Source organism: Natrix helvetica (genome assembly GCF_964273705.1).
Source record: "Natrix helvetica genome assembly, chromosome: 4".
Lineage (NCBI taxonomy): Eukaryota > Metazoa > Chordata > Lepidosauria > Squamata > Natricidae > Natrix > Natrix helvetica.
In genome coordinates this window covers 53,124,066-53,139,284 of record NC_138550.1, presented here as the reverse complement: position 1 = coordinate 53,139,284, position 15,219 = coordinate 53,124,066, and the positions used below count along the sequence as shown (strand labels likewise).

The 15,219-nt window shown below is 41.6% G+C and overlaps 1 protein-coding gene across 1 annotated transcript in view; it reads right to left on the bottom strand.

Moving 5' to 3' along the window:
- The window catches only part of IFNAR1 (interferon alpha and beta receptor subunit 1), a 28,604-nt gene that overhangs the window by 12,508 nt on the left and 877 nt on the right, over positions 1 to 15,219 (bottom strand). Inside the window, exons 2-4 of the mRNA XM_081951294.1 lie at positions 7,260 to 7,383; positions 6,296 to 6,468; positions 1,385 to 1,536 (exon numbers count right to left, since the gene is read on the bottom strand). Of these exons, the coding sequence (XP_081807420.1) occupies positions 1,385 to 1,536; positions 6,296 to 6,468; positions 7,260 to 7,383 (449 nt within the window). The remainder of the gene's footprint in view (positions 1 to 1,384; positions 1,537 to 6,295; positions 6,469 to 7,259; positions 7,384 to 15,219) is intronic.

The following is a 15,219-nucleotide window of genomic DNA, read 5'->3' as shown; positions in this document are numbered from 1 at the left end:
ACTTCTTTCTGCTCTTCAATAAAAAATATGAATTGGGAAGGAACTTTGACTATGGGTAAAGACAACCAATCATTTTTCTTTATATAGCAAGAATGATATAGATTTGAGTGCATCAAATTAATGAAAACTCAAATATTTATGAAGTTATGCAGATCCAAGCAGTCTTATTGGTTAAAACTCATCCCAGATCATTCCACAAGACTGAATCCCTTGAAACTTGGCTGGACTTGCCCAGTTGGAGTCTAAGCCATAGTGGATCTGAGAAACTTTATCTGGTGGACAGCCAGAATATTTCTTCCAGCAACCCTGCAGATTGTCCAGTGGTCTGCCCCTGTCCAGTAGGGCATGGGTCACCCTAAACAGGAATACTAGACAACTATCTACAGATTAAATAAGAGTAAAGAAACACCCTTATTGCCACCAGGTAAACCCTAATATGAAGTTTTATCCATATTTGATCGAACTCATTCCACATCCTCCTCCAACATCACCCCAGGAGCCTTTTCTGTCATCTCCCAAAGCTCCTCAGTAAACAAAGATGTGCCCCAGGATTGGGACAAAGATTGAAATCACATTAGGGTGATGCCACCTACCCATTCTAGATGGCAATTAGGGCTTTGGTTGAACAATCCACTAGATACCCACAATATCTCTGGATTCCCGCCAGGTCTAGCAGTTGTCTGGGTGAGACCCTATCTCCCCAGTGGAAGATGCGCCAACATTCTGGAAAACCATAGAGTGATCTGTCCATGGTAACAGACTGAAGTTAATGTCCTTCTCTACCTGATTAACTGGCCCTGATATAAAACTGATCTAATGTGCAACTCTAATTTATATTATGCCACCAATGATTTGGGATAGATTCATGCTGACCACAGAAGCCATGAAGTCCTGCATGGTTACAAACTTTATGCCACCAGCTGGCAGATTTTGCTAGGAAAGTATCAAGGAGGAAGTATACATGCTGAATATTTGAGTAATTTCACACTAATTCTCATAGGTAGCTTAAGAAAGTTGTCAAGTACAATTATGTAGCTCTATTGAAACTCCATATTTGTATAAAATAAATAAAATAAAAAACTATTCTGGGATCCTTGGTGCTCACTGAGCTTGATGGTTTTCTTGCAGACATTTCATTACTAAAGTAGGTAACATCATTAATTCTAGAAGGAAGTAAGGTTTGCTCTTATTTTTATTTACTAAAAATGCCCCAGAATTCAAGACAACTTTTGAACGAGTAATTAAGTACACTTTAGGAAAAAAATTATTTCTGAAAGAAATGTAGAAACCTATTTCATGTATACTTCTATCATAATGGTTTCTACACATACACATACACAAATATCTGAGGAAATATTAATCATATAAGAAATAAACATGTTACCTTAGAATGGGTTGCATTTTTCCAGATAGTTAACTGATATTTTAACGGTTCTTGCTTCCACATTTTTTGTTGATCTCCCTCAGGATGTAAAATATTGATTTTTACATCTCCATATGTTGATTCAAACCAAACTCCTGGAGGACCCACTTGAGCTATAGATGAAAATATCAGCAGAAAAAATTAATAGTACTCACCCTGAAGTATTTATAAATTGTACTAAACCATAGTCCTGGGATAGAAGAGGATGGGATAGCTATTGTCATCCATCAAGATATATTATGTCCTAAATTCTATGAACTTGTTTGTGCTTAGGCCTAAGGGGGCATTGGACTTACTACTGTGTCCCATTCCTCCCCATCCCTATCAGTATTCTCAGCCCATCTACTAAGGTTGCGGTAGAATTCCCCAAACAGATGTTGGGCGTCTACAACTTCCATTCCCTAGAACAGGCCATGGAATTATTGATCACCAGGACAACCATAGACCTGCCTCTTAACTAACCATTCCCTTGGCTGTATATCTTTGCCCTTTCTCCCAAGAACAGGGCTGTCAAACTCGCATCCCGCAAACTAGATGCGTCACATGCTGGCCATGCCCATACCTGGTTTAGCAAAGGGGAAAAAAGTCACAATACGTCAAGTGAAGCCACCATAACGCCATGAGTTTAACACCCCTGCCCAAGATCATTCCTACAATACAATACCCTTTGGTAATCACATAATTTCGGGAGCTGCATTGGTTGCTGATTGGGTTGCAAGTGCTGTCAATAATCTTTAAGGCCCTATATAGCTCTGAACTAAGTTATATGTGGAATTGCCTCCTCCCATATTAATCTGCCTATCTAATCAAGTTGAATATTGTCCATACGCTCCAGATCCTGTCAATACAAGAAATCCATCTGACTGACAGAGTCTCAGAAACTGACATTTTGATTATTGCTCTCATACCCTAATCGCCTCCCCATAGAGATCCTTCTATTCTTTTCCATCCTGATTTAAAGACAGCAATCAAGACCACATTATGCCACTAAACATAGGAAGAGAGAATGTTGTAAGTGAAGATTTTAATTTGGTAGACACGGTTGTGTATATTTGTTGCATAATTCTGTATATGGGTTATTTTAGAGGTAGGTTTATTTTTTCTTACTCTGTGAATTTTTTCATGAGAAGCATTAAAACAAAAATGAAGAAAGATGAAATGGTTTGTTTGCAGCATAGTGGAATGCCAAAGGTAAAAGTAATTATGAATTAGTCCACAAATCATGGTTTAAAAAATGGCATGATGTAATGTGTGAACCCAACCATAGGTACTGTCTCCAGTTCAGCAGACTAAAATATAATATCATTAAAAACAAATGACAACTAAATATTTATTGTAGCTTTTTTAATCAAAACTTTGCAACACCTTTGCTTAGAAGCAGTACCTATATCTTGGTCCAAGATGAAAGCAGTAACAATGGCCATACCTTATTCCCTGTCCTTGCATAGTTCCTCTTGCTCACTTGCTCATCCTCTTTTCAACAAATAGAATGATTCATTGTGCTCAATAGTAGCTAAAGAAAGTAGGATGGGACTAAGGTCAGTGACAGTATCAAGCATCCTTGGCAATAGCCAAGAATTATCACTGAGTTCTCCATAAATTTCATTTCTACCCAAGCATATTGGATAGCTTTACCTGGTTCTCCATAAATTTCCTCTTTATGCCATGAAACAGTTAGGATTTTTTTTTTAAAAAACAAGTTAATTATTTAGAAGGCAGCAATAAAGACTTTAGAACCCTATGACCAAGAAGGGTCTAGGAAAAAATAGGTTGCTCATGGCTGCCTCAGGTGGTTAGAGTAGGTCCCAAATAAGAAAGACAGCTGGTAGAAAAAAGACAGCTGCTTTGGAATATGGCACCTGGCAACCCTACTCAATGGTTGCTATTGTGGACATCAGCCTTTTCTTATCCACAAGGCGCAAAGAAAAATGTATTTTTTTTAAAAAGGGGAATGTTCAAAGTTGTCCTGTTTTGGGTTTCAATCTCAAACCCATTCATTCCTAGGTGAAAATAGCAATTTCCTCAAGGCTGAATAGATAATGGCAGGCAAGCCAAGGAATGCAAATCAAAACAGAGTCCCTTGAAAAGCTTGCCTACGTAGTTTCACTTTCAGTAGGAACATACAGAAGGGAAACCAAATCCATTGGCCCAGCTGGAGCAGTCGGAGAACCAAGGCAGGTTTGTCAGCTATTCTAAAAATTAGGATTATAGGAGACACCACAACAAGAGATCTGACCATTGTTTCCAGGGGGAAAACATGTGTCAGAGCTGCTTCTTCAATCAAGCTCCAGCCAGCTGCCTTAAATCAAGGGATTTACTCTCTTGCTTGGCAAGGAACTTCATTGAGTGTCTTTGCTCCATTCTTTGCTCTACTCATCAAGTCCAGGAGCTTGAAGGTTGTCCACCATTATCTGAGTGCTCCCGCTGGTCCAAAGGTACCTGTACTTGATCAGCCTCATGTGATTCCTGCCTTGGGGCCCCTGAGGCTGACATTCCACTGGTTCAGCTGGAGCAGTTTTTACAGAGTCTGACTCCAGGGCCGTGACAAAAGTAAGATGGGAGAAGAACTAGTTTGAACCCCCATAAAAACAGGAAGCTTGCTAGTTGTAAAAAAAGTGTTAATTAAATGTGTAGACCAAAAAAAAAAAAAGAAGATTCAAATTCTATTCAGCCATGAAGAGTTGAGGTACTTTGGGATCATCCACTTCTGGGTAAGAGCTCTATTTCACCTTTAAAAGAGATGTCTTTTATCATTCCAGCAAGGCAGGTTTCAGTGGAAATCACTGAAATCACCTATCACTGGAAAAAGCATGTAGAACTACTCTTTCTGATCATAATACCATGTTCACACATCATGTTAAACCATAGATTCTTTTAACCATGTTTTACTGAACAATATTCATAATTAGTGTTGGTGTCTTTCACAATGGAAGTTAAAACAAATGTAACCCATAATGATTCTGGAAATTCCTCTAATTGTACTGTGGACCTCTGATACAAAGGTCCAAAGTTTGCAGTCCAATTTCTTATCATTGTGAGGCAGTGCATATATAAAAATGGAGAAGATACCCTAACACTGTATTTTTAATAAAGTCAAAGCATACAACATTCCCTTCCCTCTGGAATGAGCTGCCCCTGGAGCTTCGCATAATCCCTGCCCTCCGGTGCTTCCGATGCGCCCTAAAAAGTTGGCTTTTCCAGCAAGCTGGCCTGGCCTGTTAATTTTAACTTATTTTAAATGTATTGTCTTTTAAATTTGGTTTGTTTTTTTGAATATGTCTTTAATTTTTTTTTAACTTTTGGGATGTGTGTTTTTTTAATGTTGTACGCCGCCCTGAGTCCTTTTGGAGAAGGGCGGCATATAAATCCAAATAAATAAACAAACAAACAAACAAACATAACCCTGTCCCCAACTGTCTTTCAGAATGGAGCATGCACAATAGAGTCCACCACTTCATAATCTCCTTGTATGTATTTCCCATGAAAAGTTAAATATAATTCTAAGACCTTGACAGGCATCTTACTCCTGTTCTACATATTACTTATTTTTATATTTAAAATATAAGTGCAAACTTTAATTAGAGAGCATGAAGTACTCCAGCCTTTATTCTGTAAATTCTCTAGCATTAAAGTTAAATAACAAGAGCCAAAACATACATTAGCAAAGTGCACTGTGACTGTACACTGGGAGACACTCCTTCTGTCTCACTTTTCCTCTGATGTTAGTCCAAGAAGGAAGAAATATGGATGTTTGTTGCTATACTTTTAAGAAATTAAGAAAACAGCAATAGCACGTTTCTTGCAGAAAGAGGAGCTGTGATTTCAAATGCAGGGTAGACAGAAGGAAAGAGCCTGCTTCTTTTGTGACATTTATTATTTTTTAAATGAAAGATTAAGAGATAATCACAGAGCTCTTGGGAAATGCCTGCATATCAAAGAGAAAGAGAATCTGGCATGAAAGGAAGGTGGCTAATGTAAAATAATTGAAAAATTGTAAGTTGGAAAGAGTGAGTGAGTTTTCTAGCCTTAAGAGCTAATGAGTGAGTAAAAGGGTTGCCACCAGTAGTAAAAGGATAAGAAATGGGTAGGAGAAAGGACTTGATAATCTGTCCAAAAGTAAGCTGTCTGATAAACACATAAATGGGGGATAATGAGTAGCTACCAAAGAAAAAAGTATAATCTCCACTGTTCCTTTCTCTGTCTTCCCAAGAAAGATAAAAAGTTTTCATCCTCAAAGCATCTCCTGAAAATTCCGAAGTTCTACCGTATAATGGTGGAACAAGAAGAAAGGACAAGTTTCTTTAATAAATGGAAAATTATTTAATAACTCCAATAGAAACCCCTGATATGGCAACTTTAAGTCCAATCATTATGTAGCAATAGAAAGGCAGTGGTACACATGCTTTCAATTCAGCTCTACTCCTAATAATCCCACAGAAACCATTTGGTTTCTCTGATAACAGTGCAAAAAAGAATAGCTATTGCCTTAATTTTTTAGAAGATTTCTCTGTGTTTTAACCAGAAACAAAAGGGAATGTTTCAAATGCTTGTAAGAAAATGACATTTTATGATATGAAGGCCCAACACATATTAGAAAATTATTTTATCAGGAACATTACAAAGCTTCAGTTCTCCAGAATGATTTGAACCTTCACACAATAAAATCTATTTTCTTATTGGCACTCTGTCATGAGGAGGGAAGTCATGTCTGCCCTCTTCTCCAACTACTAATGAGGTCTGACACGACAGCTTCTAAATTCAAGCAAAATCATTAAGATACTGTTGTGGCTTGTGGAGACAAGTAAAATAAAGGTTCATATTTAATTACCAACTTTGTTTTCTAATGTGAGTAAACAAGGCAAAGATTCATACCTTCTAGATAAGGAGTAAATTCTAAAAAGGCATAAGAAGAGTGCTTTTTCAGAGTATTCACTCTTATAGTCACATTATAAGATGATAAATAATCTTGAATTGTTGACGAGAGATCACATTCTGTGACAATTATATTCTGACATTGAGGAACAGCTGCCCAGATTGCAGAGTCTCTGGAATAATTGCAAAAAGAAAGCAAAAGGTCTTGGACACATTTTCAAATAAAATGCTGAGAACCAGTCATTCGTGAAAAAACAAAAGAAAGAATGTTATTATACTTATGTTGGCCCCAGAAGTTTTATTTATTCATTAAACTTATATGCTACCCATATGATCAGCAGAGATTCTAGGTATCATACAATTATTTAATAAAATGCCAGTATGAAATATTAGCACAATAAATAGTAAGATTAAGTTGAATTAAAATTAACAAATATTGAGAGCAAAGGAGCAAGATAGGGAGGAGGTGAGGTCTTCTCTTAATCCATTAAACACCTCCATACCCCTATTAGGGCCCCAAGGCATTGGCAGAGCCAGGTCTTTAGGCCCTTTCAGAAGGCCAAAACAGTGGGTGTGCATCTCACCCATGGGTGGGTGGGTGGGTGGGTGAGAATGACGACAACGGATGGGAGGGGTCGGGACACTGTATTCTGGACAGCAGGAACCAGGGCAAAAAAGGCTCTTCTCCTGGACTCTGCCAGCTGGAATTCCTTGACCGATAGAAAATTATGGAAATATCCCCTATCCTTTGCAGTACTCTATCTTGCACCATATATAAAATATATACTTTATTTTTTTAAAAAAAATCCAGATGAAAGCATTAAGAACACATCTGCATGTACAGTGTTGTTCATTACTATTCCTGCTTTAAAGTAACATAAACTTTATGTGCTGCATTTGCCTAATTTAACAAAATAGAATTCTGTTCAAAAGTGTTGCAAAACAGGATAAAATGTATACTTACGTGTGGTATTGTACTGAAAATGTTACACTGAGGCCGCATGGATTATCCCAGTCCCATTTCAGTGTAATATTTGCATTAATAACACTGATGGTAACATTTTGTGGGTGTTCCAGACATGTTAAACCTGTGAATATTTTAGAAAAGAACATAGTAAAAGCCAAAAAATGTGCAGGTTAAAATATTATGGGTTTTCTGAATACAGACGGATAAAGGTCTTTGCTCATAACACACCAGATATAATTGGTTGAAAAGAAGAAAATGTGGATAAATACTAGGGGATAGTAGAATCCAAGACAAAAAATTGGAGAAGATCACAAAGTATCAAGATCTGAAAAATGAAACTGAAAGATTATGGCATAAACCAGTGGTGGTGGTCCTAGTAGTTATTGGGACAGTGGGTTCTGATGGCAAAGTATGCCTTTTTCAGGATCGTGCCTTGGTGTGCATATTTTCCAATGAGACAAACTGAGACAGGAAGATCGCTTTATTACAATTTATCAGAATATTCAGACAAAAGGGATTCCTCATTCAAAGAGGGAACCCAGATCTTTAGCTTACATCCCCTTTTATAGTTAAGATAACAAAGAAATCTGAAAGAGAAAAGTTGATTGGATAGGATAATAGCATACATGTTTATTAAAATGAGGTCAAGGGTAATAAATTGTAAGGAGAAAGGTTGCTTAGAGTTCACAAGAGATAAGACAGACCCCAATTTGTACTAACAAACTTTTCTTATCAGGAACTAGTCTCCAGCTTAGGAAAACTTAGGAATGTTAAAAGCTAATAAATCTTGAACCTCACTTTAAAAGAAAGAATATAAATCAGATTAAAATTCAAACTAACTATGTTAGTTAACAAATAACAAAACCCATGTTATTTGCTCCTCAGTTCATACCAAAAAGTCTTGGAGCAGAAAATCTGTGCAATTGACAAAATTGCCAGCTGTCAGTTACAAACTGCTTGAATCTACATATATGTATATTTGAGAGGAGATAATTGTCAACTATTGTTATCTTTCCCAACTCAGATTCACCCAAAGTAGCCAAATCTCCTATACCTATCTCCAACCCTCTAGGCCAGGGGTCCCCAAACTCCAGTCTATGGACCAGCACCGGGCCACAGCATTCTTGAAACTGGGCCATACAAATAAGCAAAGCCCCATCCACAGGATGCAGGCAGCACAAGAAACCACGTTCCCTCTGGTCCGCAGAAAGACATCTCTCCACGGAACCGGTGCTTGGTGCCCAAAAGGTTGGGGTGTGTGTGCTCTAGGCCACACCTCTGGTGATCTTAGAAAAAGATGTGTGAGACCTATTTCATAGACAAAAGATTGGAAAAGCCCCAGACCCTGACAGAGTAACTCGTTCTTGCTTGAAAAGTTGTGCTGAACAACTGGCCGTATCTATTAAAGATCACTGGAGATGTGCTATGTCCCTTCTTGTTTGAAACGCTCTACTATCATTCCGATTCCCAAGAAATCCTCCATCAAGGAGCTGAATGATTATAGACTGGTTGCTCTGATATCTATAGTTATCAAGACCTTTGACAGGTTAGTGCTGACCCCACCTGAAAATCACTATGGAACAACTGTTAGATCCCTTGCAGTCTGCCTACTGAACAATACCAGTGTATTGGCAGAAGATGCCCTAAAACTGCATGACCTATGTTCCCTCTAAGATGCGGGCTGTGCGCCCGCGCAGGTGGCAAGAAAACACTGCGCAGCAGTTTTCAACTGCCGCGCAGTGATTTCTATTGCCACAGGCTCCAGAAGCTGGGGAGGTCCTTCGCAGGCAGCTAGAACGGGCCGCCCGCAAAGGACTTCCCCAGACTTGCTTTGAGGAGCACGGGGCGACTGAGGCTAGTTGTGAAGCCCCAAAGCCCCCCCCTGCCACCGGAAGAACTGCTACCACCTCCTCCTCCTCCTCTAACAGGCAGCACTGCCGGATTTGCCGCCCGGCGCTGCGGCTGAGATGAAGCCGCCAAAGCTCCAGCCGGCATCTCCGCGCGTGGCAGCGGCGCCTCCCCTCCGCTCAGAGCACCTGAGCTCAGCGCTGGGTTACCCCTGCCCCCTCCTCCTCCTCCGCCGTGCTTTTGAGGAGCCATGAGGCTGCAGGAGACAGTAGGAAGGCGGGGGGGGGAGCAGGGGGGAAAAAAGCCTCATGGATCCTCAAAAGCACGGAGGAGGAGGAGCAGGCAGGGGTAACGGCGCTGAGCTCAGGAGCAAATCTGGTGGTGCTGTTGGAGGAGGAGGAGGTAGCAGCAGTTATTCTGGTGGCAACTCGTCGGCATCTTCAGCAGCAGCCCTGCCCACAATGAAGAAAGCAAAGATGGAGCAGATCCACGCAGATGACGTCGCTGCAACATGACTGGAGGAGGAATTCTGGGAGTTGAAGTCCACAAGTCTTAAAGCTGTCAGGTTTGAAGACCTCTGCGTTTTTTTCTAGGGGTGGAAGGGTCTTGTAACTTGACAGCTTTAAGACTTCCATGCTTCAAATGCCAGAGTTCCTGAGCCAACAGGACTGGAGGAGGAATTCTGGGAGTTGAAGTCCACAAGTCTTAAAGCTGTCAGATTTGAAGACCCTGGGGTTTTTTTCCCTAAAGGATTAGGGGTGCAAGGATCTTGTAACTTGACAGCTTTAAGACTTGCACACTTCAATGCCAGAGTTCCTGAGTCAACATGACTGGAGGAGGAATTCTGGGAGTTGAAGTCCACAAGTCTTCAAGCTGTCAGGTTTGAAGACCCCTGGGGTTTTTTTTCCTAAAGGGTTAGGGGTGCAAGGGTCTTGTAACTTGACAGCTTTAAGAGTTGCGTGCTTCAAATGCCAGAGTTCCTGAGCCAACATTTTGGTTGCTAAGCAGGAGCGTTGTTAAGTGATACTGACATTATATAACACTTTGAATTAAGCGGGTACCTTGAAGAAACATAACTTTGAGTTTCAAATAATACTGATTTCGTTGTTGTCTTAGGTGACATCTGTGAAAAAAATTCAGGTGCTCAGGCATGAAAATGTGCCGCTCAAACACTATACTTTTCTGCTCACATCGAAAAAAAATTAGAGGGAACATTGTGCATGACATCTTGCAACATCTTGAATCCCTAAGGATCTATTCACGAGTCTTTTTCGTAGACTTCAGCTTAGCATTCAATATTATCGTTCCAGAAATTCTTCACTGCAAACGGATTCAGCTAACTGTATCTGTCCATACTTTTAGGTTTTCAGCTTATTGACAGATACAAAAGGTGAAGCTAGGGAAAATCACATTGAGCACCTGGTTGATTAACACAGGTTTTCCGCAGGCTATGTGGAACAGGCTCTCCACTGCTCTTCTTTCTCTACACCAATGACTCCATCCCAAAAGTTTGCAGATGATACAATAATCATTGGTCTCATTTGAGCTGGTGATGAATCTGCATATAGACAGGAAGTTGAACAATTGGCCCTGTGGTACAGCTGGAACAATTTGGAGCTGAACATGATTAAAACTGTAGAGAGGAGTGTGGATTTTAGGAAGACCACCACGTACTATATTTGACTGCACAGTATCAGAAATAGAAGCATTCTTGGATTCTATAATCTTCCAGAATTTGAAAGATATCTAATATTTGAACCATCTTTAAAAAGACACAAGTAAGAATGTTCTTCCTGTGTCAACTTAGGAAGTTCAGACTGCCCCATGAGCTGTTGATAGTTCTACAGAGGAATTATTGAGTGTCATTTATACTTTGATAATTGTCTGGTTCGGTACAGCAACTAAATAGTACAGGTACAGACTCCTACAGATAGTTAGAACTGCAGAGAGAACAATTGCAACCAGTCTTCCTGCCATTGAAGACCTGTATATTGTGCAGGTCGAAAGAAGGCTATGAAAGTATCTACAAATCCCTCACAATATAAATTATTTCAACTCCTTCCCTCAGGATGTTGCTATTATATGCCAAAACATGGATAGTTTTTCCTTGTGCCACCACTCTGTTGAATACCTAATTCTCACAGTATTGATCTATATCTAAGTATATTTGCCCATGTTATGTGGCTATAGTATTATTTTTTATCATTCTCATCACCCTGATAGGTTCCAGACGGAGCTCGGGCCACTTCCTGTAGCCCTGACCCACACTCATTCGGAGGATCTAGTGGCTGCATGGAATAGTGCGGCCGCTGGGGCCTTGGACCGGGTGGCGCCTTTGCGGCCTCTCATGCGGCAGCGAACCACACAGGCTCCTTGGTTTACCGAGGAGCTGAGGGTGATGAAGCGCCACAAGAGACGCCTAGAGAGCAGATGGAGATCATCACGCTCTGAATCTGACCGAACTCAGGTAAGAGCCCATTTACGGACTTACCTTGTGGCTTTAAGAGTGGCCAAGCGTCAGTATTGTGCCACTCTTATTGCGTCCACAGATAACCGCCCTGCCGCCCTGTTTGGGGTGACCCGCTCCCTCCTCCAACAGAGGCCGCGGGAAGCTCCTCTGCAGGGCAGAGCAGAGGAATTTGGGGAGTATCTGCAGGACAAAATTGCTCAGATTCGAAGCGAGTTGGTCCCTACTAGTGGTCTAGAAGGGTCGTCGGAGGCGGGTCGTGAGGTCCCATTCTGGGAGGAGTTTGACTCTGTTACTTCCGAAGATATGGACAGGTTGCATAGGCAACTGCGAGCCACCACATGTTTATTGGACCCGTGTCCTCCTGGCTTGTACTGGCATCCTGGGAGGTCACACGAGGCTGGCTCCAGGAGTTAGTCAACGCTTCCTTGAGTGAGGGGTTTCTGCCAGCCACCCTGAAAGAGGCGGTGGTGAGGCCCCTCCTCAAGAAGCCTTCCCTGGACCCAGCTCTGTTAGCCAACTACCGTCCCGTCTCCAACCTTTGCTTTCTGGCGAAGGTTGTAGAGAGTGTGGTGGCACAACAGTTTCCGCGCCACTTGGAGGAAAATGATTATCTGGACCCGCACCAGTCTGGTTTCCGGCCCGACCACAGCACGGAGACGGCATTGGTCACGTTGGTGGATGATCTCTGGAGGGCCAGAGATGGGGGTTGCTCCTCCATCCTGGTCCTATTAGATCTCTCGGCGGCTTTCGATACCATCGACCATGGTATACTATTGCATCGACTGGAGGGGTTGGGGGTGAGGGGCACCGTTTTGCGGTGGTTCTCCTCCTACCTCTCTGGCCGAGTGCAATTTGTATTGGCAGGGGGGCAGAGGTCAACCTCGAGGCCTCTCTCTTGTGGGGTGCCACAGGGGTTGGTCGTCTCGCCTCTCATGTTCAATACATATATGAAGCTGCTGGCCGAGATCATTCGTGGGTTTGGGGTAGACTACCATCTGTACGCGGATGATACCCAGCTGTACATTTCTACCTCAAACCACCCCAACGATGCTATCGAAGTGATGTCCCGGTGTCTGGAAGCCGTACGGATCTGGATGGGAAGTAACAGACTCAAGCTCAACCCGTCCAAGACTGAGTGGCTGTGGCTACCGGCGCCCTGGTTCAACCAGCTTACTCCATCACTGGCCATTGGGGGCGAATGTCTGGCCCCCGTGGATCGGGCACGCAATTTGGGCATCCTTCTGGATACCCGGTTGTCCATGGATGACCATGTGACAGCCGTGGCCAGGGGGGCGTTCCACCAGGTTCGCCTGGTGCGCCAAATGCGTCCCCTATTGGACCGGAACGCCCTTCGCACAGTCACTCATGCGCTTGTGACATCCCGGCTAGACTACTGTAACGCTCTCTACATGGGGCTCCCCTTGAGATGCACCCGAAGGCTACAGCTGGTTCAGAATGCGGCCGCGCGGGCAGTCTCGGGAGTCTCTAGCTACTCCCACGTAACACCTCTCCTGCACACTGGCTACACTGGCTACCTGTGGCTTTTTGGGTGCGCTTCAAGGTGTTGACCATCATTTTTAAGGCGCTCCATGGCACAGGACCTAGTTATTTGCGGGATCGTATCCTGCCCCATACGTCCCTCTGGCCGATTCGCTCACACAGAGAGGGACTCCTCCGGGTGCCGTCCACTAGGCTGTGCCAGCGGACGACGCCTAGGGGAAGGGCCTTCTCTGTGATGGGCCCGACCCTCTGGAATGACCTCCCCCTCGACATTAGAATGACTACGGATCTCCGCTCCTTCCGTCAGAAACTTAAAACCCACCTATTCCAGCTAGCCGGCTTGGCCTAATTCCACCTATCCCACCTCAGTCCTATTTCTAAATTTTAAGATTGGTTTTAAGGTCTGTGTTTTAATTTTTATAAATTGTACAGGGGCTGTTTAATCTGGTCTTACTTATGTGTTTGATTGTTTATATGTTTTAAATTTATGCCTGTACACCGCCCCGAGTCCCTCCGGGGAGAGGGGGCAGTCTAGAAATTTAATAAATTATTATTAAATTATTAATTAATTATCTTTTTTACTACCCCAGTTGATTCATTGATTCATTTAACAAATGGGGTAAAAAATGAAAAAAAAATCAGTCTGATTCATTTTATGAGTTTTTATTTACAATCCTAATGGTACAGCCTCCATTAAATCGTACCTCAAGGACTACCTGTATATAATAATAATTCAAAAATCACCAATGATGGCTTTGTATCTATAACTCACTAAGCTATCTCCTGTTGATGTTTTTCTGATTTTTTTTACATGTGATGGGAAATTCCAGCCACTGATGAAAACAGTGAAGGCAAAGTAGAGAGAAAGCAATAATAAGCCAAGGGTGACTAACTGATTTATTTATTTAACTATTATGCAACTCCAATCCAGCGGACTATGAGGAACCTATGCAGTCAGTACACAGGGGTACAAACAATAGAAAAAAGTCATAGAAAAAACCCCTCAATATTCACTTCAGTGCATTTATTCTCTCAAAGTAGCATCATGATGCTCTGAGTGTCATCCAGAATATACACATTTGCATTACATTCTTAATTTAGCTATTCTCATTAATGCTAACTCATCACTAACACAAGAAACATGAAATGTAGCAATAGCAAGATCATGTTTGTTGAAAAGGAAGTCACAAGTTAAGCAGATCCTTGAAGCATTTTTCAAAAACAATGAAGGTGAGAAATAAATAAATCAGCTGAGTATTTTGAACAAACTAACTTACAACTATACTGCCCCTAAATATCAAGATCATAATAGACAATAAAGATCACTTATGTTATTATAGGATGTTTTTTTTTCTACTGAAGGATATGATAGAACCATGATGAAAAATCCGCAACCTAAAAAACAGTCTTGGTCACCCTAACTTTTGAAATCAGTTGAGCACCAGGCTTTTTGGAACTGTCTGTCTCCTTGAAAGATGGTCAATGTGGCAAAAAACTTTGTAGATATAGTCCTCAATTTATGACCACAATTGAGCCCCAGATGTCAGTTGCTAAGCAAGACAATTAAGTGAGTTTTGCCCCAATTTACAACCTTTCTTGCCACAGTTGGTAAGTGAATCACTGCAGTTATTAAGTTAACAACATGGTTGTTAATGAATCTAAGCTTCCCCATTGCTTGTCAGAAGATTGCTAAAGGTGATCTCCAACAGACTTGGACACTACCGCAATCTAGATCGGGTTGCAAGCATCTAAATTTTGATCATGTGACCATGGGGATGCAGCAATGGTTGCAAGTCTGAAAAACAGTCATAAGCCATTTTTTTCAGTGCTGTTTGTAACTTTGATCTGCCACTAAATGAACGGTTGTAAGTGGAGAACTACTTGTATGGAGGTAGAGAGCGAGCAAAAGAAAGCAAGCACTGGAGTCTCCAAGGATAAAGAGAATCCACTGACATTTATTCTTTTTCTTGCCTTAAACTTTGAAGAGCAGGGATTGAAAACAGAAACAGACTTGGAGCCTCGGCAATCCAAACTAAAATTTAAAATAATGTTCAAAATGAGATGTCTCCCCAAGGAGATAAACTGATCTGGCAGTAGCACTTTGAGCATAGCCAGCTGGGAAATCCTGGAAGCTGAAGT